The sequence below is a fragment of the Schistocerca serialis genome, chromosome 2 (assembly GCF_023864345.2).
Source record: "Schistocerca serialis cubense isolate TAMUIC-IGC-003099 chromosome 2, iqSchSeri2.2, whole genome shotgun sequence".
In the NCBI taxonomy this organism is placed as follows: domain Eukaryota; kingdom Metazoa; phylum Arthropoda; class Insecta; order Orthoptera; family Acrididae; genus Schistocerca; species Schistocerca serialis.
In genome coordinates, this window is record NC_064639.1 from 1,162,409,709 (window position 1) to 1,162,435,245 (window position 25,537).

General features: G+C 43.3%; 1 protein-coding gene across 1 annotated transcript in view; it reads left to right on the top strand.

The window, feature by feature from the left end:
- LOC126458627 (cytochrome P450 9e2-like) overlaps positions 1 to 25,537 on the top strand; it is a 61,764-nt gene that overhangs the window by 20,850 nt on the left and 15,377 nt on the right. The window contains exon 6 of the mRNA XM_050095795.1: positions 23,158 to 23,379. Coding sequence (XP_049951752.1) covers positions 23,158 to 23,379 — 222 coding nt within the window. The remainder of the gene's footprint in view (positions 1 to 23,157; positions 23,380 to 25,537) is intronic.

The window sequence follows — 25,537 nt, forward strand, 5'->3', positions numbered from 1 at the left end:
TACTTTGCTTACAAAATCATGCTGATCACTTTGTTACAAAAACCACTCTTACAGTTCTAATCGCGGAGGGAAGTACTTCTCTTCCAGCGTCTGGACGCGTTGAATGTGCTAAGGCCGCAGACGCCTGCTTCTCTGTCTCAAAGTGTGACGAACGACAGTGTGCGACACACCCACCCGTTTGGTGATGCTTTCAGTATTCTGAGCAGGAGTTTCGTGGACGGACCAGAATTTGTTCCTCAGCTTCCAGTGTACATTCTTGATGTTGTTCGCCTCTGACTTCAACGCGGGGCAGGAAAGTGACAGCATCTCTCGGTCTATGCAACTTAAATACGTACTCGTAAGTCGTATTCTGTCATGATTTATTTAATAATGAAACGGAAACAAATCAGAACAAACAAGTTTCACATACAGAATTAAATGTAAAAAGGTAAAGATAGCTACTATATTTTGTTACCAATGAACAGCAGAAAAATCGATTAGAAGTAGAGAACTATGATATAATTGTTTGGTGAACAGGAACAAATGTCGTTCGCGCAGAAAGTCTTCGTTGTGGGAAGCGTTTTCGAAAAATTCGTACAGCTGCTCTATCAACACCTTTTGCCTTCCCGTAAATTAAATGAATATCGCGTAGTTCGGCGATAGTAGATTCCCCTCCCATTCTAACGTTTAACAAAGCTGCAGTAACGTCTGCGCGGGTAACCGAAGACAGTCGCCGACTGGCGTACTACAATGACTCAATCACGCAGGCCATAGTCAGTACGCACAGCGGTAGATAACACGAACCGACTGCTTACATAAATGCACCGGTGTTGGGGGACGGGGTGGGGCAGGCACCCCATATTGTTTCCATCTTGTTTAATGAATTCTCCCAGTCTACTGTGCATAATGTTTACACAGGTCGCGTCTAACCCGCGCACACTGCCCAGTGTCTACTGGTACAAAACATTGTCCCGCGGTAAAATGCTTCTTTTTTTCTGAGACAGCCAAAGGAAATGGACAAACGTGTTACTGGACGTTTTAAATCAACAGTTACTTGCATTTTACTAATAGGATTTTTTTGGCAGCTTATTCCGTTTGTAACACGCCCGGGTGTACGAATGGGTGGAGATGGGGGGTGGGGGACCTTTTAAATTGACTTCTCGTTTCGTGACCGTGCGCCCTGTCCACACCACGTACCTGGTAATTCCGCGACGGTCGTACTGTTCTGCTCCACACTGCTGCTGTCTTGCCTGAAATTATCTGTCGAAATATGCGAGCGGGTTTAGGGGAGCCACTCAACGACGTTAAAAGCACAACACTGTCATACGTCTGGTATGAACATCTATATTCTCAGACGATATGGAAACCACAGGTTGCACTGTTTACACTCTAAATCGTAAATTTTTATCCCAATTAACAATCTTGATGATTAACAGTCCAAAATATAATTCAGACGAGCGTATGCGTAACCGACACGACGCGGGTGATTGTTGATGATGCGGAAGCCGAATGATCGAACGACAGTTCTTACGCTCGTCACACATACAGATACCTGGTAATAGTCCTCCTTGTCACTAGTAATGATATAACACTGGTCGTATAGTTAATTTTTCACTTCTCAGTTCTCACTCGTACGAGCGTGCGCGTAACCGTCGCGGCGCGGCTGATTGTTGATAACGCGGAAACGCGATGATTGAACGCACGTTCTCACGCTCGCTACAAATCACTGGCACTTGACTGCACTCTTTTATGGTAACTAATTTTTATTGATTCACATCAGTTCATTCTGGGAGACCGAACACGGCGCGGATGATCGATGCTATGCGACACGCAACGAGAGGAAACACAAATACGTTATTAACGCCACCGCTCATTTTCAATTACTTTTTGACGCACTTACCTCTGAACCATTTCCATATGTCATCACTTTACTGTAATAGCACTTGTACCAACACTTCAACCTGAACACTAAAAATGCTTCTTGCATGCAAAGCTACACACTACACAACATAACAGTTTCGTGTCCCGTTCTCGACTCTCTACAGACACGGCTGCTCGCAAAGATACTCCACAACTAAGCCAGCGATATGACAATACGCTTACACTTTTACACCCCATACAAACGACTAAAGCTTTGCGAAAGTTGTAAACAATTTTTATAAAACAAAAATAGTATTAGAGGAACCATATAATATTTTCAAATGAAACTATATGATTCCACCCACCTTTTCAAGTCTCAGACATCTATGATGCTTATAAGCAGGCTGAAACCAGAAATGAAAATTTACACCGAGGACAGAATTCGAACCTGCGTCTGCTGCTCTACTCACTAGGCAGATGTGCTAACCACTACGCCATTCTGGCACAGTGGCTTTGGACAACTGCACGGGCTAACCTAGCACGCCTCTGTCCTCAGTCCAAAGTCCCATTCATGCCTCAGGCTCTCCCGTCTCGTTCATGGCTGAGGTGCGTTTCCAATACAGTTGGAGAGACTCTGCAGTGCAATGCAGTGCTGTTCCAGTTTAAGGGGATACGAAGCAGGCTGAGGGGCGAATGGGAATTTAGTATGAGGAGGGAGGCGTGCTACAGCAGTCCGTGCAGCGCACCTGCCTTGTGAGCGGAAGAACCAGGTTCGAATCCTGGGCTTTGTGCAAATTTTCATTCGTCGCTTCAATCTGCAACATTTTTATGTTTTACGACTGTCCAAATCTTCAAACCGTATCGTTCCTGAAATCCCTGGTTGCGTGCAGCTTACGCTTTCCCATCAACCCACAGAAGAAAGTTGTGGGAGCCGAGAAGATATTGACCGGTGAACTTGGTTTCATCTTTGAAAAGGATCCGCCGTGGGAAATCGGAACCGTCCACACCATGGTGCAAGAACCATCTGCAGAAGAGACTTCATGACGCAAAATCTCTTGTCTGCATTGCCTGTACTTCTGACAGAGAGGGTGGGGGGGGGGGGGGGGAGGGTGGTACTGACGCAGCTGTTGCTCATGCAGAACACTCCAGACTATTTGGTGAACCACATTAGACCACCCGCTATGTTTCTGATACTCGTCGTTGCATTCTCTTCCACTGCACGCAGTACAGACTCTTCAAATTCGGTGTCTGCTGCCTCAGTCGAGGAGAACAGTCGGCTCTGCTGATGATGACTGTATTCCCTCCGAAACGCGCTGGTACACTGTAGCAAATACGGAGTGGCGCTAGGGAAGACGCTGCACATACAGCTGACGAGCAGCATCCCCACTGCGCCGAGATTCTCCGTGCAGTATCATCATGAGAACGTATTCCGCAAGCGTCATAGCCAACAGCAACATTTTAAAAATGCAGCAGTGAATGACTCCCATCGTACAGTAGAGTGGTACAGGAAACACAGACCACAGGCACAAAAGCAAGGACAAATCTCTCTGGACCTGTTCAGTAGTACAGTATGAACAAAGACCACAAGAATAGTAGCAGGTACTAACCTCTTTAGGGCAGATCACACACTCAGGTGTATGAACTTCAAAATTTTGAAATGGTTGTCTGTATTTTTGTTATTCCAATACGTCTTACACATTTCCACACTACACCATTCTCAAAGGAAAATACCTAATGTTGTTACATAGAGTAGAAAAGCGTTAGTATTGGAACAGTAAAATTTTGGTCAATACACCTCAATGTGTTCAAATGCATCCAATGGCTCTTTTATCTCACAATGATTTTATGCAAATTATAGCTCAACTTAGCTTAGTTTTAATTTACATCCGCTTTTACTTCTTACTTACTTTTATAACGGTTGTTACAGCGTTCTGTTTCGTGCGTCTACCCTGGCATTCCTGCTGTGTACAACAGTTTTATTCTGACTAAGCTTTTTCTGTTAAGATCTTGTTTTGACTGTTAAAGGCGAGGCCAGACATGGTTACCGATATCGGAGGTTGCATTTTCATTCTTGCATCCCTCAGCTGTCGTCGTCTTAGTGCTCAATTTTTTGATATTGTTTTGCACCCTATCAGTACCCAAGATTTCGTTGCCTTTTTCTTTTTTTTTTTTCTTTTTTACTGTCATACTTTTTGTCATTTTGACTTTTAGGCATTTGCTGAGAAAACTGATTTTTTTGGAGTACTGTATTCATTGGCATAAAAAGGTAACACTCTCGTGTATCTAAAACAGTTTACTTCATTTCGTTTCAACAACTCAGTCATTGCATTAATCCTATTGTAGTCCAACTACAGGGATTCCATACACGACACATAGGCCTAATTTCTTCACTCGCTGTCGCTAGTCCAACTTCATGGCTCGTCTTGCCTTGTCGCATGTTTTTATTACGTCTGGTACTGTGTGGGTGCCGAGTACTATCTTATACGTGCCCGCCCGGTTAGTCGAGCGGTCCAACGCTCGGCTTTCCGGAGTGGGAAGGAGCGCCTGGTCCCCGGCACTAATCCGCCCGGCGACCTCGTGTCGAGGTCCTGTGAGCCGGCCAGCCTGTGGATGGTTTTTAGGCGGTTTCCCATCTGCCTCGGCGAATGCGGGCTGGTTCCCCTTATTCCGCCTCAGCTACACTATGTTGGCGATTGCTGCGCAAACAAGTTCTCCACGCACGCGCACACCACCATTACCCTACCACGCAAACATAGGGGTTACACTCGTCTGGTGTGAGACGTTCTCTGGGGGGTCCACCGGGGGCCGAACCGCACAATAACCCTGCGTTCGGTGTGGGGCGGTGGAAGGGTGAAGTGGACTGCGGTAGTCGTCGTGGGGTTGTGGACCACTGCGGCTGCGGCGGGGACGGAGCCTCTCGGTCGTTTATAGGTTCCCGGTTAACATACAACATACAACTGTCTTATACGTGTACATCGCTATTCCGTTTGCGTTTATCATTTTAATCCTAACCAAGCGTCTTACACTAACATGTTTTTGCTGTTTAAAACGATCTATACATGAGTACCGATCCAAACAGTTCGCATCATTCTCGCGCCACGCCTCACCTCTTGTTGTCTTATTGTTCAATTGTAGACATATTTTAACAAATCGTCGGTACCTATTGTTTTAGTTGTATTTTTTTCTTATAGCTCTTTAATCTGATGTATTCTATCGCGCTGGCCTATAGTCATTTTTGCGATTTCTCATATTTGTACGTTACTATACACTGAAGAGCCAAAGAAACGGGTACACATGCGTCATATAGTGTAGGGCCCCAGCCAGGTCGCAGAAGTGCCGCAACACGACGTGGCATGGACTAGACTAATGCCTGAAGTAGTGCTGGAGGGAGCTGACACCATGAATCCTGCAGGGCTGTCCGTAAATCCGTAACAGTACGAGTGGAAGGAGATCTCTTCTGAACAGCACGTTATAAGGCAACACAAATATGCTCAATAAGGTTCATGTCTGGGGAGTCTGGTGGCCAGCGGACGTGTTTAAACTCAGAAGTGCGTTCCTGGAGCCATTCTGTAGCAATTCTAGACGTGTGGGGTGTCGCATTCTCCTGCTGGAATTTTCCAAATCCCTCGGAATGCACAATGGAGGTGAATGGATGCAGGTAATCAGACAGAACGCTTACGTACGAGTCGTCTGTAAGAGTCGTATCTAGAGGTATCAGGGGTCGCATATCACTCCAACTGCACACACCTCAAACCATTACAGAGGCTCCTCCACCTTGAACAGTCCGCTGCTGACATGCAGGATCCATGGATTCATGAGGTGGTCTTCATACCCGTTCACGTCCATCCGCTCGATACAATTTGAAACGAGACTCTTCCGACCAGGCAACGTAATCCGAGTCATCAATAGTACAATGTCGCTCTTGACGGGCCCAGTCGGGGCGTAAAGCTTTGTGTCATGCAGTAATCAAGGGTACACGAGTGGACCTTCGGCTCCGAAAGCCCACATCGATGTTGTTTCGTAGAATGATTTACACCCTGACTCTTGCTGATGGCCCACCATTGAAATCTGCAGCAGTTTGCGGAAGGGTTGCTCTTCTGTCACGTTGAACGATTCTCTTCAGCCGTCGTTGGTCCCGTTCTTGCAGGATCTTTTTCCAGCCGCAGCGATGTCAGAGATATGATCTTTTATCAGATTCCTGATATTCATGGCACACCCGTGAAATGGTTGTACGGGAAAAGCCCACTTCAACGCGACCTCGGAGATGCTGTATCCCATCGCTCGTGCGCCGGCTATAACACCACGTTCAAACTCACTTAAATCTTGATAACCTTCCATTGTAACAGCAGTAACCGATCTAACAACTGGACTATGATGCCGACAACAGGTATTTTCGTTGAGAGATCTTAACTTTGTCTGCCATGCATATGTATACGATATGGTGTTTTTTAGTGCATTTACCAGACAAAGACCAAAGATCACTAGATTGGATTGCCCAATACGGTGCCACAGCCAGAAGCCACTTAAAAATTTAGCAGTCTGGGGAAATGGTTATCGGCAGCGGCCCGCCAGAAGGGAGCTTGGCCCCACACCCACTTCAGAGCAGGATTACATGCTTGGGCATTGTTTTTATGCATGACAGTTGATGGACGGCACTCCTTACTTGTCTCTTACAAAGCATATCTATGGATGTCCATAGCAACTTGCTGCAATCTTCGAATGTGGTCTAGCAAGTGGCTTAAGTCAACGTCTATCTGGTTCAGGATGCCGATGCTGATGACAACATCATACACTTTGGTTACTTCATCAGTGTGGGTATGATCATCAAAGTGCAATAAGTTACACTCACTCTCCCTACCACATAGGGTGGTCTCAGAATGGTCAGTGTGCGGGTTAGAGCAGCTGCTCTACATGCCATCATCATGATGGAGATCTAGACTCGCCACCAGTGCAGCTTCTCGGTAACTCTGACTGAAGAACTGACCCCCACGTCTCACGAACCACGAGTCGCAGTGGCGCATATTTCCCCAACACTGTCTCACCTTAAGGAGTTTTTTTGTGGACTTCAGTTTTGTCGAAGCTGACCTGCCAAGTGAGCGGCTGGAGACGGTACACGATGTTTACTGCAGGATGATGTGAGGTCATCCCCAAAATCCAACGAAAAGCCAGTCGGTGGCCTGGCGTTCAGTGCACAGTGCTTTTCTCGATTGCCTAGTATTTCGTGATCAACGACAAATATATGAATCGCCAGATTCCATTCCATACTATGACAGATTTTCCATTGTGTCCCCTGGCCACCTACCTATATGGATGGTCTGGAATGTGAGTCTGACGTGGTGGGTGGAGGTTGATGGATCTGATGTTGGCACCGACCGTAACATCAGTGACTACGACGTCCCTTCTTCTACATCTACATCTACATCTACATCCATACTCCGCAAGCCACCTGACGGTGTGTGGCGGAGGGTACCTTGAGTACCTCTATCGGTTCTCCCTTCTATTCCAGTCTCGTATTGTTCGTGGAAAGAAAGATTGTCGGTATGCCTCTGTGTGGGCTCTAATATCTCTGATTTTGTCCTCATGGTCTCTTCGCGAGATATACGTAGGAGGGAGCAATATACTGCTTGACTCTTCGGTGAAGGTATGTTCTCGAAACTTCAACAGAAGCCCATTCCAAGCTACTGAGCGTCCGTCCTGCAGAGTCTTCCACTGGAGTTTATCTATCATCTCCGTAACACTTACCCCAGATATGTATTTTATCCATGTACTAAGATGAATGTAGTGATTTGGATAAAGGGTTTGACTACACGGTATCTTCACTGGGATGGTGACAAACGCTTGATCGATTCTTGCTCCTTCTTATTGGAAGGATTCACTCGTCTGTAACACCACCTGCGCTACCTCCGATACTCTGCTAATAGCTGCATAGTGTCTTCTTGGGTCCCCCACACAGTTGACATGTGCCAGGTATGAGAAGTCAACTTTACATGCACGTACATTTTGGGAAACGGACCGGAACAAGTGACAGAACCATCTGGACCCCTCCATTGTGAATACGTACCGGGCCTCAGTGGCGGGTTGGAGGAGTCTACGGCCGTGTTGCCCGATGGCAGCGGCGGGTGTCGTGTCTGAGGGTGCGCACAGGAAGAGTGTGGGTTCCCTGCGCAGGGGGGCCCTGTGCGAGGTGGCCTGATCCAGCGCCCAAAATATCCCCCGTGGCAGACGGCTGGCGACGAGCCGGAATGGACTTTCCTTACTTGCTTTTGGCGTCACGGTTGACGACCCTTTGGTGAGAGAATCGAGGCGCACGGTCTGCAATCTTTCTCAATTGTTTTTCGGAAAATAATCGTTGAAAATTGATTTTCACGGCACATATAACTTTATATGTCAGCTTCACGGAGAAATGCTCACAAATTGGATAATATTCTTAATTAAAGTGATATTCACACCCAAGTACGACACTGCGCAAAATTCGGGAAGCTTGCAATGAAAAATAGAGGGAGCTAGGATTTTGCGTTTGGTACATATTACACCATATGTTGCTGTAACTGAAATGTAGCTGATATTTAATTTTTCTTTAGACGTCGCAGAAGCTCTGTATTTGTGTCCAGTCTCGAGAAAACGCAATTTATATAGCACGTTCACTTCCGCAGCACGCGTGCGAGGATGAAATATTCATAACATCCCTTATATCTTCGAAACCGTTCGAGTTATTGAGACGAGATTTTGGTGACTGATGGCACACAACGACGAGAAGAGTATTTTGTCGCTTATTTAACATACGGAACATTCTTATCTACGTCGCTATAGCCGAAGGTACAGACATTGTTTAATTTTTTTTTCAATTCAGTACTGTAATTTCTTAACTCTTTGGAGCACGGTGGTATACATAGTATACCACCTTTTGAAAATTTTCTTGGCTCTTTGCACAGTGGTTTAACTGCACGACCACCACTCTAATATGCTCACCTAGTTCTCTACTTATCAGACAGATGGCACTCACTGCCTATAAGGAATCAGTTCCCGCCAAGAATTGCATAGATTACAACTGTGAAAGCTGCGTGCTGAGTTGTGCATGGTTTTTGCGTGTGAATAGTGGTTTATAACGAATTTCTTGTTGCGCCTGTGTTTTTTCCATATCTTGGACGTCACAGCTACGGTATGAACCCATGTATACATTCATATGCACAATCTTCCGTTATTTATATACAATTTATTTTGGTGGTATATTATTTGTACCACCGTGCATGTAGCAGTATTCTATTGCATTTCGTTTCCTAGTATAAAATTCGAAATCCTCCGCTACAAAGTTTAGTTTTTAATTGTGTTGTGACTTATTTTAGCTCTTTCTCCATTTTGTTTTGCTTACGTATTCTTTACTTGGATTCAGGCTGTTGTTTGAAAATGAAAATGTCAAGAAGAGGCTTACGAGATGAAGAAATCGAACGATTATTGTGTGAAATTCCATCAGACGAGGATTCCACTGTTGACACCACAGATGACGAATCTGATTATGAAGCAAGCATTGTTGCGGAGGCTATTGTGTCGTCTGAAGGCGAAGTTTCAGAGAGCGAGGAAGAAAGTGAGTCCACTCCGCCAAAACGCGCTGCTGACACAGCGCCAACTTGGGGACAACAATTCAATGCTACCTCAGGAATGCAGTTCGACAGTGAATCAGGACCAAGTGCTTTTATTAGGGACATTGATGATCCAGAACCTATCGATATATTCGAAAAAATATTTCCAAAAGAGCTAGTTGAGCTAATCGTTTTCCAAACAAATTTATATGCGACGCAATCTGGCAAGTCTTTCACTCCAACAACTGACAATGAAATACGAACTTTCCTGGGAATCAACATTTTGATGGGTATAAAGCGTATGCCAGCATACAGAGACTACTGGTCTAGTGCCCCAGAACTTCATGATCGTTATATTGCATCTCTGATGGCAGTAAATCGGTTTGGATGGTTACTGAGGAACATTCATCTGAATGATAACACATTGCATCCAGAAAAAGGACACCCAGGTTATGACAAACTGTACAAGCTGCGACCAGTGATCAAGATACTATCTGAATCTTTTTCCAAGTGTTACCAACCCAGCAAACACCTAGCAATTGATGAGTCAATGATCAAATTCAAAGGCCGCAACAGTATGAAACAATACATGAGAGATAAACCCATAAAGCGTGGTTACAAAGTGTGGATGCTGTGTGACAAGACCTCTTACAACTTGAAATTTGATATTTACACCGGAAAAGTAGGTGACACAGTGCAAACAGGCCTTGGGGAGCATGTAGTGCTGAGTTTGTCCTCTGAACTCGTAAATAAAGGCCATTATCTTTATTTCGACAACTATTTCAATAGCTATAACTTGTTGGCTGGTTTACAGCAGAGAAACATATATGCCTGTGGGACAGTTCAACCAACAAGGAAACATTTACCCAAATTAAAAACAGACAAAGAATTAAGCAGAGGTGAATTTGACTGGAGGGTCAGCAACTGTGGCATCCTCTACTTGAAGTGGAAAGATAAGAGAGCTGTTCATCTCCTTTCAAATTTTCACAGTCCTGAAGTTACTACAGTGACTCGCCGTGAAAGAGATGGTTCACGCATAGAGCTACCTTGTCCTCAAGCAGTGATGGATTACAATGCACACATGAACAATGTCGACAAGTTCGACCAACTGAAAAAATCATATGAAATAAGCCGGAGAAGTAAAAAGTGGTGGCACCGAATATTCTTTCACCTGCTTGATGTCAGTATCGTCAACAGCTATATAATTTGGAAGGAACTAGGCGATAGAGAAAAAATGACTGCCAAAGTCTTCAGGATGAGTATCCTGCAAAGCTTAGTAACCCAGAAAACACCATTGAGGCCATCTAGACTTCATGAGAGTCAAGTCCACGTAAAGAAAAACAAGCCATATGTTTCCTCACGCCAGCGTCTCGACAATTCATCCCACCAGCCAGAGCGTACTACCGCCAGACGTTGTGCGAAATGCAGTACAAAAAAGAAGCAAGTGCGCACTTTCTGGATGTGCGCTGAATGCAAAGTGCCTTTGTGCCTTAGCAAAACAAAAAGGTGCTTTCAAGATTTTCACAAAAAGGAATAAGAAACATATTTTATTTGTAAGGTTTGTAATTTGATTTTGTATTGTAAATGACCAATTGCCAGAAATAAAATTATTTTACATTAATTATACTAATTATTACTGCTTAGAGTAGAATTTAAAGGTGAGTTACAAGCACAAACCAAGATATCTCAAAAACTTTAGGTACGGCCCTAAGTGGCATGGTGGTATATTATATATACCACCATCTAAAACCAAAATCAATACAATAAAAAATTTTAATTCATGTTTTCCTTTATTAGCAACCCCACCAGACATAGAAAATGCATGTTTTATTAAAAAATTAATTAAACATAAAATCTGTGCATCAAAGAGTTAAAAGTCATTCATAGATAGTGAAAAGTGAATTTGCTAATACGAAAATAAACGCAGTTCCTTCTCGCATGTTGAAGCAAACGGACACAATGAAGTTTTCCGCAAGGTGTCGAGCTCTCTGGTCGCCTATTGCTTGGTTAGGAAAACACTCCATTTCAATATTATTTCGCAATAGCAAGGTTAGTTTGTGCAGTATATGTTGCGTTTCGGCAAAAAAACAAAATTTAACGTGGCTGATGATACGTATCTGAACAAAAAAGTTTAAGAACTCAGATGAAAACAACCAACCAATTGTACGAGGTGCATTCACGTTCTAGGGCGTCCGATTTTTTTTCTAATTAACTACTCACCCGAAATCGATGAAACTGGCGTCACTTCTCGACGTAATCGCCCTGCAGACGTACACATTTTTCACAACGCTGACGCCACGATTCCATGGCAGCGGCGAAGGCTTCTTTAGGAGTCTGTTTTGACCACTGGAAAATCGCTGAGGCAATAGCAGCACGGCTGGTGAATGTGCGGCCACGGAGAGTGTCTTTCATTGTTGGAAAAAGCCAAAAGTCACTAGGAGTCAGGTCAGGTGAGTAGGGAGCATGAGGAATCACTTCAAAGTTGTTATCACGAAGAAACTGTTGCGTAACGTTAGCTCGATGTGCGGGTGCGTTGTCTCGGTGAAACAGCACACGCGCAGCCCTTCCTGGACGTTTTTGTTGCAGTGCAGCAAGGAATTTGTTCTTCAAAACATTTTCGTAGGATGCACCTGTTACCGTAGTGCCCTTCGGAACGCAATGGGTAAAGATTACGCCCTCGCTGTCCCAGAACATAGACACCATCATTTTTTCAGCACTGGCGGTTACCCGAAATTTTTTTGGTGGCGGTGAATCTGTGTGCTTCCATGGAGCTGACTGGCGCTTTGTTTCTGGATTGAAAAATGGCATCCATGTCTCATCCATTGTCACAACCGACGAAAAGAAAGTCCCATTCGTTCTGTCATTGCACGTCAACATTGCTTTGCCACACGGGCAGCCGTGTGGTCGTCTGTCAGCATTCGTGGCACCCACCTGGATGACACTTTTTGCATTTTCAGGTCATCATGCAGGACTGTGTGCACAGAACCCACAGAATTGCCAACTCTGGAGGCGATCTGTTCAACAGTCATTCGGCGATCCCCCAAAACAATTCTCTCCACTTTCTCGATCATGTCGTCAGACCGGCTTGTGCGAGCCCGAGGTTGTTTGGGTTTGTTGTCACACGATGTTCTGCCTTCATTAAACTGTCGCACCCACGAACGCACTTTCGACACATCCATAACTCCATCACCACAGGTCTCCTTCAACTGTCGATGAATTTCAATTGGTTTCACACCACGCAAATTCAGAAAACGAATGATTGCACACTGTTCAAGTAAGGAAAACGTCGCCATTCTAAGTATTTAAAACAGTTCTCATTCTCGCCGCTGGCGGTAAAATTCCATCTGCCGTACGGTGCTGCCATCTCTGGGACGTATTGACAATGAACGCGGCCTCATTTTAAAACAATGCGCATGTTTCTATCTCTTTCCAGTCCGGAGAAAAAAAATCGGAGGCCTTAGAACTTAAATGCACCTCGTATTACAGCTTCAGGGAAATCTTGCAACCCAGTGTATCTTTAAGAATGAACAGCTGGGAATGAAACTCACCAAACGATTTTCTTTCTGCACTTCACTTATATTTCACATATGAAAAAGCACAGCAAATAGTGTACCATCTATCCATTCCTGTCTCTGTGCGGAGTGAGGGAGAGAGTTTTCTTACCACACAAGTGAGACGGACTTTGACGAATAACTGACTAGGTTCTTTCAAGTCGTCAATGTGATCACAGCTTCAGAGCGATGAAAGAGTTTTATTCGGTCAATTCTTCTCTCAAGGAAAAATGCATCATTGTTCTATTAGAAATGACAAATCTGGTGCCTATGTAATTGGGGATAACTAGGTTACAAAAATATGATAATCGTTACTTTAATAACCGGCTGAGACTATTCCTTAAGGTTAAAATAGATTACAAATTTATTTAATCCACAGCTAACACATCAAAAGACAATTAAGGTAAAGAACATCACCACTTCAGTCTGAATGGGGATGGAACTAAAAAAAAAAGATGGGGTACGCTATTTGCTGCCAATTATTTCCCTATTTCTCAGATGAAGAACAAGGAGAAAACCGTTTTCGTAAGTTTCTATTGCCAGAATTGCAACAGAAGTGACGAGTTATCTTTGTGATCATTGTGAACCTTTTCTCATTTCAAAAGAATCATCAGTTATGAGTAACGGCTACCTTTCTCTTACTGGTAGGTTTAATTTTGCTTCTTTTACCACGATACAGAATAATTTGGACAGACTTGTCTTGTAGTAGCTTCTGCAGCATAATCTTGAAATGGAGTGTCTTGTTAAACAAGGAATTGGTGATTAGAGAGGTCAATACCTTACGGAAAACCTCATTGTGTCCGTTTGCTGTAACATACAAGAAACACTTGCCCGTTTATTTTCATAGTAGCAGATTCTCTTTTCACTAGCTGTCAATGACCTTTACGAAAACTACACTACTAGATTGAAAAAAATATTAAATAAAAACATTAGCTTCGGCTATATAGATGTAGATATGGAAAAATACTCTCCTCGTCGAGTGCTATTATTTACCAAAATCTCTTTTCGATATCTCGAATGGTTTAGGAGATATGAGGATGTCATTCATATTTTATTCTCGCACCGATGCAGTGAGCAGCGAGACCGTAGACATAGACTTCTTCCCCAGTCGAAAGAATAATTCAATGTCTTAGATAAATTTGCAAAGTCATAGCGACCCATATTTTTCATTGCAAACGTTTTCGAATTCGGTGAAGCGCCGTACTTAAATGCAATAATCACAATAATTATGACCATTAGCAAGATGATGGGCACATCACCCCGAAGCAGACATGTAAAGCTATACGTAAAGTAAAAATAAAAATTTCAGGTCAATAGTTCCTCTAACAGCGTATGAGAAAGACTGCAGAACTAACGGAGGGCGCATGACGTTCTGCCTGTAACGGCACTGGTGCACGACGAACCAGCGTTCTCTGTGTACACCCGTAGGCGCCTGTAGCCGCTCTGGATATCGTAGCGAGTCGGCACGCTGACTGCCGGCTTCCTTTCTGTTCTTACACTAACCCTGTTCCACCGGAAGGCCGGTCTTTACATTATATTTATACCTTAATATTTTTGCTGTTTTGTTATTTTCTTTACCCATAGAACGCCACCGTTGTACGAATAAAGCTGTTTCATTTAGCCCACCTTCCTGTTAAAAGAAAAGAAAAAGAAAAGAAAAAAAGTGGTGCAGGAGCATCGCATTAGCTTTATATTATAGTTTTATACTGACGTGGAATCGAGTCTCTCCACTGACAACTTTTTTTTATTTTCGTTCGTTAATTTTATATAATATGTCTGTGATATTTTTGTATTTTACCTACTGTGTAGCACTGTTAAGCCTAGAAAGACAGATTAATGCATTACCTGAATAAATAAAATCTTTTAAGCAAATCACAGTTTGGTTTCCGAAGTGGCAAAAATACGGAGTCAGCCATAGTAGAATTCACGGAACAAATGCGTAAAATCAAGACACAATTTCAAACTCCAGAAAAGAGCCATAAGAATAGTAGTCGAGCTCATTGCAAGGAGCTGTTCAAAACAAATTGGGATTTTAACTGCTCCGTGCGAATACATTTAGCAGTCAGTTGTACACATCAAAAATAGCATCGGTAATTACTGCACAAACAGCTCTGTCCATGACCATGGAACAAGAGCTAGACTCAACTTACATTTACCAAGAAAAAATAAACATGACACTCAAAACAGCATTTTCTACCAGTAAATAATACTGAACAATAAATTACCAAAAGAGATTAAAGAAATTGCAAAAATACACTTATTTAAAAAGGCAGCTAAAAAGTATCTATTATGCAATACATTTTATACATTGAAGGATTACTTAGATAAAACAGAGTAGGGGTTTGGTAAAAGAATGTTATACAAATAAATAATAATAACGATTACACAACATCCAATATTGCACATAACACCTTCACATTACGTTTTTTTTTTCCTTTTGTAGAAAAACTTACCCCCAAGCTATGCAAAGCACAGTACTAGCACCTCTTCCTATTTCTGAGCTCAACATCTCACTCATTATAGACGAATGCTGACTCAGTTCTTCAGGATAGCAAATGGGAAGTTGCGGTACCGAAAATGGCCCAGAGATCACCAGTGTGTGTGCGTGTTTGGTGTGTAGTGAGTGAATTATTATGAAACGATGTGTGTATAGTGTGTGCAGTGACTGATAGTGAGATATGAGTGAACGGTGTGGCATTACATTATTTAATAAGTTATTTGTAAAAAAAGTATTGCGTACCATGAGTAAATATAATGATTGTCTCTAACTAGGAATCTGTAAATGTATGTATATACGAATTAGCTTATTCTAAATTGGTTAATACTTTGACATGTCCTATTGGCTTGTAAAAGGAGATGTACGGATGGATGAAGCTACTACTACTACTACTACTACTGCTATATGAAAGACACATGTTGCTAGGTCAGGCGAATAAGGTGGGTCGGCTGACACTAGAGTGCTCTAGCCCACTAGAAACCTGTACGAGCCAGTGCGCATCTTGATGCAGAACCTGTGAGTTGTTCTTCAACAGTTTGGGCCTTTTTCGTTCTTATTTGCTCATGGAGTTGGGCAAGAACCTCAAGATAATTATATTGGTTAATACTTTGACCTTCGGGAACCAAGTGATGATACACAACTCCATGATTGAATCTTGGTTTGCTAATTCGAGCTTTTTTGCTCTCGGTGAAGCTGGACGGTCCCAGTATATGAATTGGCGCTTAGTTTCTACATCATAAGTGATACGCCAACATTCGTCACCTGTTATTAAACTTTCCAAAAAATTAAAATAATTTTAAGTGGTGTTCAAAGTACGAATCGCAGTGCCCGTGTTGTTAAGAAGAACGATGCTATGCTCCTTCGGACACGCATTCATGTTCGAGGGAAAGTTGCATCGTTCTCCTTAACAACACAGCCACTGTAGTCTTGTACGTATGCGCCGATACCAGGCAGCTACTTTCAGTTAAAAATGTACTGCACTGCATGGAAATTAAACTACTGGCCATTAAAATTACTACACCACGGAGATGACGTGCTATAGACACGAAATTTAACCGACAGGAAGAAGATGCTCTAATATGCAAATTATTAGCTTTTCAGAGCATTCACACAAAGTTGGCGCCGGTGGCGACACCTACAACGTGCTGACATGAGGAAAGTTTCCAACCGATTTCTCATAAACAAACAGCAGTTGACCGGTGTTGCCTGGTGAAACGTTGTCGTGATGTCTCGTGTAAGGAGGAGAAATGCGTACCATCACGTTTCCGACTTTGATAAAGGTCGGATTGTAGCCTATCGCGATTGCGGTTTATCGTATCGCGACATTGCTGCTCCCGTTGGTCGAGATCCAATGACTGTTAGCAGAATATGGAATCGGTGTGTTCACGAGGGTAATACGGAACGCCGTGCTGGATCCCAACAGCCTCGTATCACCAGCAGTCGAGATGACAGGCATCTTATCCGCATGGCTGTAACGGATCGTGCAGCCACGTCTCGATCCCTGAGTCAGCTGATGTGGACGTTTTCAAGGCAACAACCACCTGTACGAACAGTTCCACGACATTTGCAGCAGCATGAACTATCAGCTCGGAGACCATGGCTGCGGTTACCCTTCACGCTGCATCACAAACAGGAGCGCCTACGATGGTGTACTCAACGACGAACCTGGGTGCACGAATGGCAAAACGTCATTTTTTTGGATGAATCCGGGTTCTGTTTACAGCATCATGATGGTCGTATCCGTGTTTGGCGACATCGCGATGAACGCACATTGGAAGCGTGTATTCGTCATCGCCATACTGGCGTAACAGCCGGCGTGATGGTATGGGGTGCCATTGGTTACACGTCTCGGTCACCTGTTGTTCGCATTGACGGCACTTTGAACAGTGGACGTTACATTTCAGATGTATTACGACCCGTGGCTCTACCCTTCATTCGATCCCTGCGAAACGCTACATTTCAGCATGATAATGCACTACCGCATGTTGCAGGTCCTGTACGGGCCTTTCTGGATGCAGAAAATGTTCGACTGCTGCCCTGGCCAACACATTCTCCAGATCTCTCACCAATTGAAAACGTCTGGTCAATGGTGACCGAGCAACTGACTCGTCGCAATACGCCAGTCACTATTCTTGATGAACTGTGGTATCGTGTTGAAGCTGCATGGGCAGCTGTACCTGTACACGCCATCCAGGTTCTGTTTGACTCAATGTCCAGACGTATCAAGGCCGTTATTACGGCCAGAGGTGGTTGTTCTGGGTACTGGTTTCTCAGGATCTATGCACCCAAAATGCGTGAAAATGTAATCACTTGTCAGTTCTAGTATAACATATTTCTCCAATGAATACCCGTTTATCATCTGCATTTCTTCTTGGTGTAGCAATTTTAATGGCCAGTACTGTACTACATAACGTTTGAAGGTGTACAGGGTGTGACGCAGGATCTAGGAAGTGTGGAAGTTTAGGTACAAAGCAGATAACACGACCGCTCGCGTAAAGTGGGGAATCCGGGTTCGAGTCCCGATACGGAACAAATTTTCACTATCGTCATTGCCTCATACATGCCAGGGCTGTTCGTTCGGGCAACTATGAGTACATTTCAGGTATTCAGTACAGTGTCAGTACAAACATTTTCACGAGCTTCTGTCTGTTAGATTGTGAGAATTTTCCACAACAATTCGCATTCACTTTTTTCACGTTAAACTGACTATGTACAATTTGCTAACGCATTCTTTGTCTATTCTTATAGTTTCACCCATCGATCGAATACTCAGTCGTCGGTCGAATCGAATGAGATCACCAACTTTGTAGATATTTTCATCAGTTTCTGATGTTGAACGTCGTCCCGGGCGTGAGTCGTCCTCAATGTCTTCTCGGCCGTCTTGGAAAGTCTTGAACCACTCAGAGACCCGCGTACGTTATAAACATTTGTTCGACCAAAAGACAGCTTTCAGTAGCTGTTTTTTCGAGATTCTTATGAAACTTAACGACAATTTGTTGCTGTATCATTATACTTACCGTTTTTTCTACAAAAAATAACAACTTTTAAACAAATGAAGGCTACGGCAACACTGATTGCTCTACAGACATCAGAGATAGCACATTCGACTGAGAAGGCTTTACGCTTCACAGCTATTGGTCGTTCATGTTTGGTGCATGCGTACTTACTCTGTGACAGCATCTGTTTCGTTATTTTATAGCCATACTTCGTATTCACCTCGCCCACACACCTTTTCTTGCACTTCCGAGCCAATGATTGTAAACAAGCGGCACTAAAGAAGTTACTGAACTCAGATCGGACCTTCTTCAGCTGCACATCTCTTCCTTCTTCCGCAGAAAACCACAGCCCACACTAGCTGTCTTCGACATCCTGTCACAATTAACAAATCCTTAAATATGTCACATGCTTAAAACAAACAGTTACTCAGAAAATGTGTAGTCTATGACTTACATCTACCTGTCTGTTCCACAGACCACTTGACGATGCTAACCGGATAGTATTTCTGGCACTGCTGTCGTTTTCCATTTCTGTGTTGCATCCGTGATAAACTTCCGTATCAGTTCTAATCTGTCTGCTTTTCTCGACCTCCTCATTTCGCAGACGCCTGTCTTGTAGCGACCCCCACAGGAGCTTATCGAACATTTCCGTAACGCTGTCGCGGTGACTAAAGGACCCCGTGACGAAACGCGCTGCTCTTCGTTGCATCTTCCCTCTCTCTTCTGTTAATCCTTAATCCAACCTAGCAAGTGTCCCAGCCTGATGAACAGCACTCAAGACCCAGTCTTAGACGTCTTCTGTGAGTCATTTCTTTTGATTAGATTGGTTGGTTGGTTTGGGGAAGGAGACCAGACAGCGTGGTCATCGGTCTCATCGGATTAGGGAAGGATTGGGAAGGAAGGCGGCCGTGCCCTTTCAGAGGAACCATCCCGGCATTTGCCTGGAGTGATTTAGGGAAATCACGGAAAACCTAAATCAGGATGGCCGGACGCGGGATTGAACCGTCGTCCTCCCGAATGCGAGTCCAGTGTCTAACCACTGCGCCACCCCGCTCGGTTTTTGATTAGATTAGATTAGATTAGATTAATACTAGTTCCATGGATCATGAATACGATATTTCGTAATGATGTGGAACGAGTCGAATTTTCCAGTACATGACATAATTAGGTTAATTTAACAACATACTTAAGTTAATATAACAACTTTACTTTTTGTGTTTTTTGTTTTTCTTTATTTTTTATTTTTATTTATTTTTTTAATATTTTTCTTTTTTTTCTTTTTTTTCTTAATTTATATCTAAAAATTCCTCTGTGGAGTAGAAGGAGTTGTCATTCAGAAATTCTTTTAATTTCTTCTTAAATACTTGTTGGTTATCTGTCAGACTTTTGATACTATTTGGTAAGTGACCAAAGACTTTAGTGCCAGTATAATTCACCCCTTTCTGTGCCAAAGTTAGATTTAATCTTGAATAGTGAAGATCGTCCTTTCTCCTAGTATTGTAGTTATGCACACTACTATTACTTTTGAATTGGGTTTGGTTGTTAATAACAAATTTCATAAGAGAGTATATATACTGAGAAGCTACTGTCTGCAGGATGATCTTGGGTGGACTCCAGCTATTATTCTGATTACACGCTTTTGTGCAATAAATACTTTATTCCTCAGTGATGAATTACCCCAAAATATGATGCCATATGAAAGCAATGAGTGAAAATAGGAGTAGTAAGCTAATTTACTAAGATGTTTATCACCAAAATTTGCAATGACCCTTATTGCATAAGTAGCTGAACTCAAACGTTTCAGCAGATCATCAATGTGTTTCTTCCAATTTAATCTCTCATCAACGGACATACCTAAAAATTTGGAATATTCTACCTTAGCTATATGCTTCTGATTAAGGTCTATATTTATCAATGGCGTCATACCATTCACTGTACGGAACTGTATGTACTGTGTCTTATCAAAATTCAGTGAGAGTCCGTTTACAAGGAACCACTTAGTAATTTTCTGAAAGACAGTATTGACAATTTCATCAGTTAATTCTTGTTTCTCAGGTGTGATTACTATACTTGTATCATCAGCAAAGAGAACTAACTTTGCCTCTTCATGAATATAGAATGGCAAGTCATTAATATATAATAAGAACAACAAAGGACCCAAGAACAACTACGTTTATTTGAGATTCTGTCATTTGATTACAGACTGGCGTTTGCTTTTCCTAGCGTTTTTTGGTGTGCTCATTCCACTTTACGTTGCTTCGGATGGTTATTCCCAAATACTTTACTATAGTGGATGTATCCAGTGTTTTTTCAGTAGTATTGTAATCCGAATAGTAGTGAATCTCCTCACCTAGTTGTGCACAGTACGTTAAATTTATTTACGGTCAACTGTCAGTCTCTACTGCACTCCTGAAGTTGTCTTTACGCCCGTCGATTCCGTCTTGTGAAGAACAACGTATTGAGTTCTACATGCTAGAAGGTGACAAATATTGTTAGATTATCGAACAGTGTCGAATCCCTTCCGGAAGTCAAGGAACACAGCGTCAATCTGAAGACGTTTGTACGCAGCGCTCTGAACTTCATGGAAGTGCTGAGCGGGCTGCGTTTCGTAAGATCTCTCTTTATGGAATCCATGTCGATTTTTATAGTTGAGGCCTTCGATCTCTAGAAAGGTTACAATGCGTGAGCATAGAATATATTCCACAACTAAACATCAGTGATATAAACCTATAAATATGAGCAATCTCAGCGAGGATCGGTCTCGAAAAAGAAAATGACTTCACTTTTACCAATCGCGATCTTGGATAAACTACTGTTAGAAGAGCGTAATCTCTTTAGGATCTCACAAATATCTGTTTACATCCAGATATCTTCCACTTTGGAGCGGTTTTAGTTGTAAGCCAATTACTTATGTAATCTCCAGTGCCACACGGCAGGTACAAATGTGTGCAGCTTGCAGTTTTCAGCAACTATGCGAAAATTTTTATGTCATAGTAGAGAGATAATGAAGGTTGTGTATATCAGTATATGTCGTTCATCTTTGAAATGCAGAGAATCAAAGATTTTTTATGTACCTTGGAAATCCACTCTAAGGCAAAAAAAAAAAAATGCTCATCACGAAGGAATTATCCGAATGAGACGAAAATCGGTAGATAGGACGCACATGTAAAGACAAACAAATAATTACCAGTTCAGAAAAATTTCTTGATTTATTTAGGAGAAAGAGCTTTAAAATTCGTCAAGTCAATAACGCATTGGTCCACCTGTGGCCCTCATTCAAGCAGTTATTAGGCTTTGCATTGATTGATTGATGTTGGATGTCCCCCCGTGAGACAGCGTGTCAAATTCTGTCCAATGAGCGAGTTAGATCGTCAATATCGCAAGCTGGCGGGAGGTCGCTCCCCTTAATGCTCCAAGAGTCCCCAATTGGGAAGAGATTTGCCAGTCTTGCTGCCCGAAGTAGGGCACGAAGACTAACAGCACAAACTCTTGCCGTGTGCGAATGGGTGTTGTCTTCCTGAAATGTAAGTCCAGGATGGCTTGGCATGAGGGGCAACAAAACGGAGCGTAAAGTATGATCTACGTACTGCTGCGCCGCAAGTCCGCCGCGGGTGACGACAAGTGGAGCTCTGCTGTGAAAAGAAGTGCCGTCCCAGACCACCACTACCTGGAGGGCGACAGTCACGTCGCTCTGCCGCTGATGTCTGGGGCGTCTTTGCTGGTCATTGGGGGCTCAGTTCGGACAGGGACTCACCACTGAAGGCGATTCTCCGCCAGTCAATGAAATTACAGGCCGGATGTGTAGACACCACTCTAAATGGGGCATACTGGTGTACAGAGGTCAATGGTAGCCGGCGCAAGGGGCGCCGAGGCCTCAGCGCCCTCCTGTGAGCCGCTCATTAGCAGTCCTTGCCGTCACTCAAGCACCAGTTGCACGTCGGATCGATGACAGTGATGAATCCGTGGCTATGAGTACTTCTTTGACGTTCCTCTGTCCTCTCGTTCTGTCTTTTCTCTAGCTCGGCCGGTTCCTTGTTGACGTTATGTTCGGCCACAGTGCACTCATTCCAGCCAGTGTCCAGCCAGTGGCATAGCTCTCACTCAAATGTCGAGCGATCCGCTGATAACGCGAACCGGCTTCTTTGAGCCCAGTTACAAGTCCTCCTCTCTCAAACGCAGACATCAGCGTACACTGTTAACGCGCCAGTCTCCGAGACACAGTTACTGCCCAACTCATTACGCGGAATGAAATTCGCAAACGCTTTATATCCTGGTATCTCATGTCCCCTGCCTACTGTCCCAGGCAGCTGGCCGGTGGAATTCTTCAGCTGCATCACGCTTTCAGCAATCGGCGACCGAAATTCACAATTTTGCATTTACCGTCGATACCTGTGTGAATATCAATTTGGGACCAATTCATGCAACTCCTTCGTGATGCGCGACTTTTTATTTCGTACAGTGTTTTTGCTGTTCAAAGTAAACGGGCCAGTTGTGGCGTTAAGCGTTTGCAATGTAGGAATAAGCGTTTGCTATAGAACTGAATACCACTTCGTCACATATTTAATTTATTTTTGCCAGAGTGCCTAAGTTTGAGAGTATTTACGAGATTGGTACGGAAGCTAAGGGGGCATCGACATTTTGAGGGGCCGGCATTTATTTCCGAATGCTTTAATATGAAACATTCTTCCCTGACGCAGGTCTCAGCGAAGAGGACGTGGCGGCACAGGCCATACTCTTCTTCTTCGCCGGATTCGAGTCAGTAGCGACGCTGCTGACGTTCTGCAGCTACCTGCTGGCCACGCACGAGGACGTGCAGAAGCGGCTGCAGAAGGAGGTGGACGAGCTGATGCAGAAGAGTGGGGGGCAGCCCAGCTACGAGCAGGTCACGGGCTGCCAGTACCTCGACATGGTGCTCTCTGGTGCGTGCTCTCACGTTCTTGGATATATGAAAGTTTTTGCCAGAAATGCTCTGCTTAACACTTTTCGGAAAACAAAGAATTTCGCATCCGTCGATACTATCTGATTGTTATTACTGCCCTTGGTAATCACTAGCGTCCCACTGTTGCGCAAAAGCCTCTCCGAATTCCTACCATTGGTCTCTCCTGTCCTCCATAGGTGTTCAGCCCATCTGTCTTCCCCTCCTTCTTTTCCCTTCTATAGGAGTCCATGCTGTCGTTATTCTGCTCCATTTGTCACCCTGTTTGATTGACCTCTCCACTTCCTTTTGTCTGGTTCAGGTCAAGGAGTCTTTCATACCGCTTTTATTTTGCATGAATTTATTTTACGAATCTACCTTTTATTTTTACACTCGGCCTACTGATTGCTGTCCCCGTGCGTGTCACTCTGATTTTGTTTTCTATTTGTGTGTAATCCCAAGGTCTTTTATACAAAACCACAATCGCCGGCGCCTTCTCTAAAGCCAGGCTCCAAAACTGATATGAATAACTTTGGTAAAGCTACATTCTGTGTTTGACTCCTCTTTACTTGTTAATTCCCTTGCCTATGCTCTGTTCATCAAAAGAATAAACCTGATGTAAACATTACGTCATGTATTCTTATGCACTTGCTCGAATCTCATTGGATTTCGCTTCACTTGAAGCGGAATCCAAGCTGTGACCAGTACAGGCCAGTAGGACCATAAGGATTCGTTTTATGCTGTGTTACACGCACATAGGCCGAGCGATAATGCGGCACAATCAGCTTTACCGTCGCATTAAAGTTGGACACCACTCGCCAGCCAGAGGTCCAAATAACCTGCCATGATATGAGCAGTTGCAGTTCAGACGTAAAAATAGAAGAGCAGAGAAGCAGTGTAGCTTCGAATGTCACTTAACTTTTAAAGAGAATGAAATTGTATTCCCAGAAACTCCAGCACTACAGCGCGCTTCTCAGGTGACCAGACGGAAAGCATAAAATGCACTCGTTCTCACCTGCCATAGTATTCTAATTACAAACAAGAGTGATGAAAATTTCCAACTTCAACATAGGGCAATTTTTCTGAGAGAGGTGTGTTTAATGCAAAAGCATACTGCAGGGATTTCACCGTGCTGCCCAATACTGAAGCCATTGAAGTTTTAATTACAGTCAGTCGTCTGACAATCTCTTATCTCCTTCCTTATCCGAATCCGAGCATTACATTTCAGTTCTGGAAGTGTCACCTGCTACGTTGATAACGAGCCACGAAGCCAACCAGGCGCCGCATTTTCTCTGCTTCTTCTATAGAGAGCCGTTCTATATCCAGCCAGCGTTCGGCGTTGACACGTGAAAAAGCTGCCGTGCGTCAGTCAGTCAGTCAGTTCTAGTACATCTGGCAGTTTAACAGTCTTGTTACAACTCGGGCCAGATCCCGCAACTTAGCTTCAGATGAGTTCCATTGGGTTCATAATGTAATGGTACAGTAGAAAATTTAAGAAATGCAGCATCTGAATGACGTGCACTATGCTGTGAAAATGATAGTTTCTCATGTGATGTGTCTACGAGTACGATAGTTATCTACCTCTGTGGCATAAAACGATGGAAAAAATCCAAATAAAGAGGATTTGGTTTTTCATTTTAGCCTTAAAAACTGTTACGTTTTCCTAACTTAAGCAACTGTTATGAACAGTCTTTCGTAAAACATCTATAATTAAGAATTTGTATTTGAAATGAAAACAGGAATTTCGCGGGCAATATGTAATTGGGAACAAGAAGATGTGCTTTATTCATAAAAAATGGTGATGAGTTTTATAAGTACAAGATGTAGGTGTTTCAAATTGAACGAGGAAAAAAAAAGATACTGGAGATATTTGAAGCAACGAACCATTATCTGGTTACTATTCTACTACGCTACTGACTGCTTTTTCTACGTACGATGTGTGTTTGTGTGTCAACTGTATTACATACAGTCGCTGGGAAATTTTCAAAGCCGATTATCTCAGTAAATTCATGAAAATCATTAAAAACAGCCAATTTCTCGGCGCTTTTTAACCGTACTCCACAGACGTGTTTCACTGCGGAACAGAAACCAGCCTCAGGCAGTTTCATACCAGGCATTAACAAATCAGAGCACAGCGTTGCTGAGGCTATGACTGTATGCGA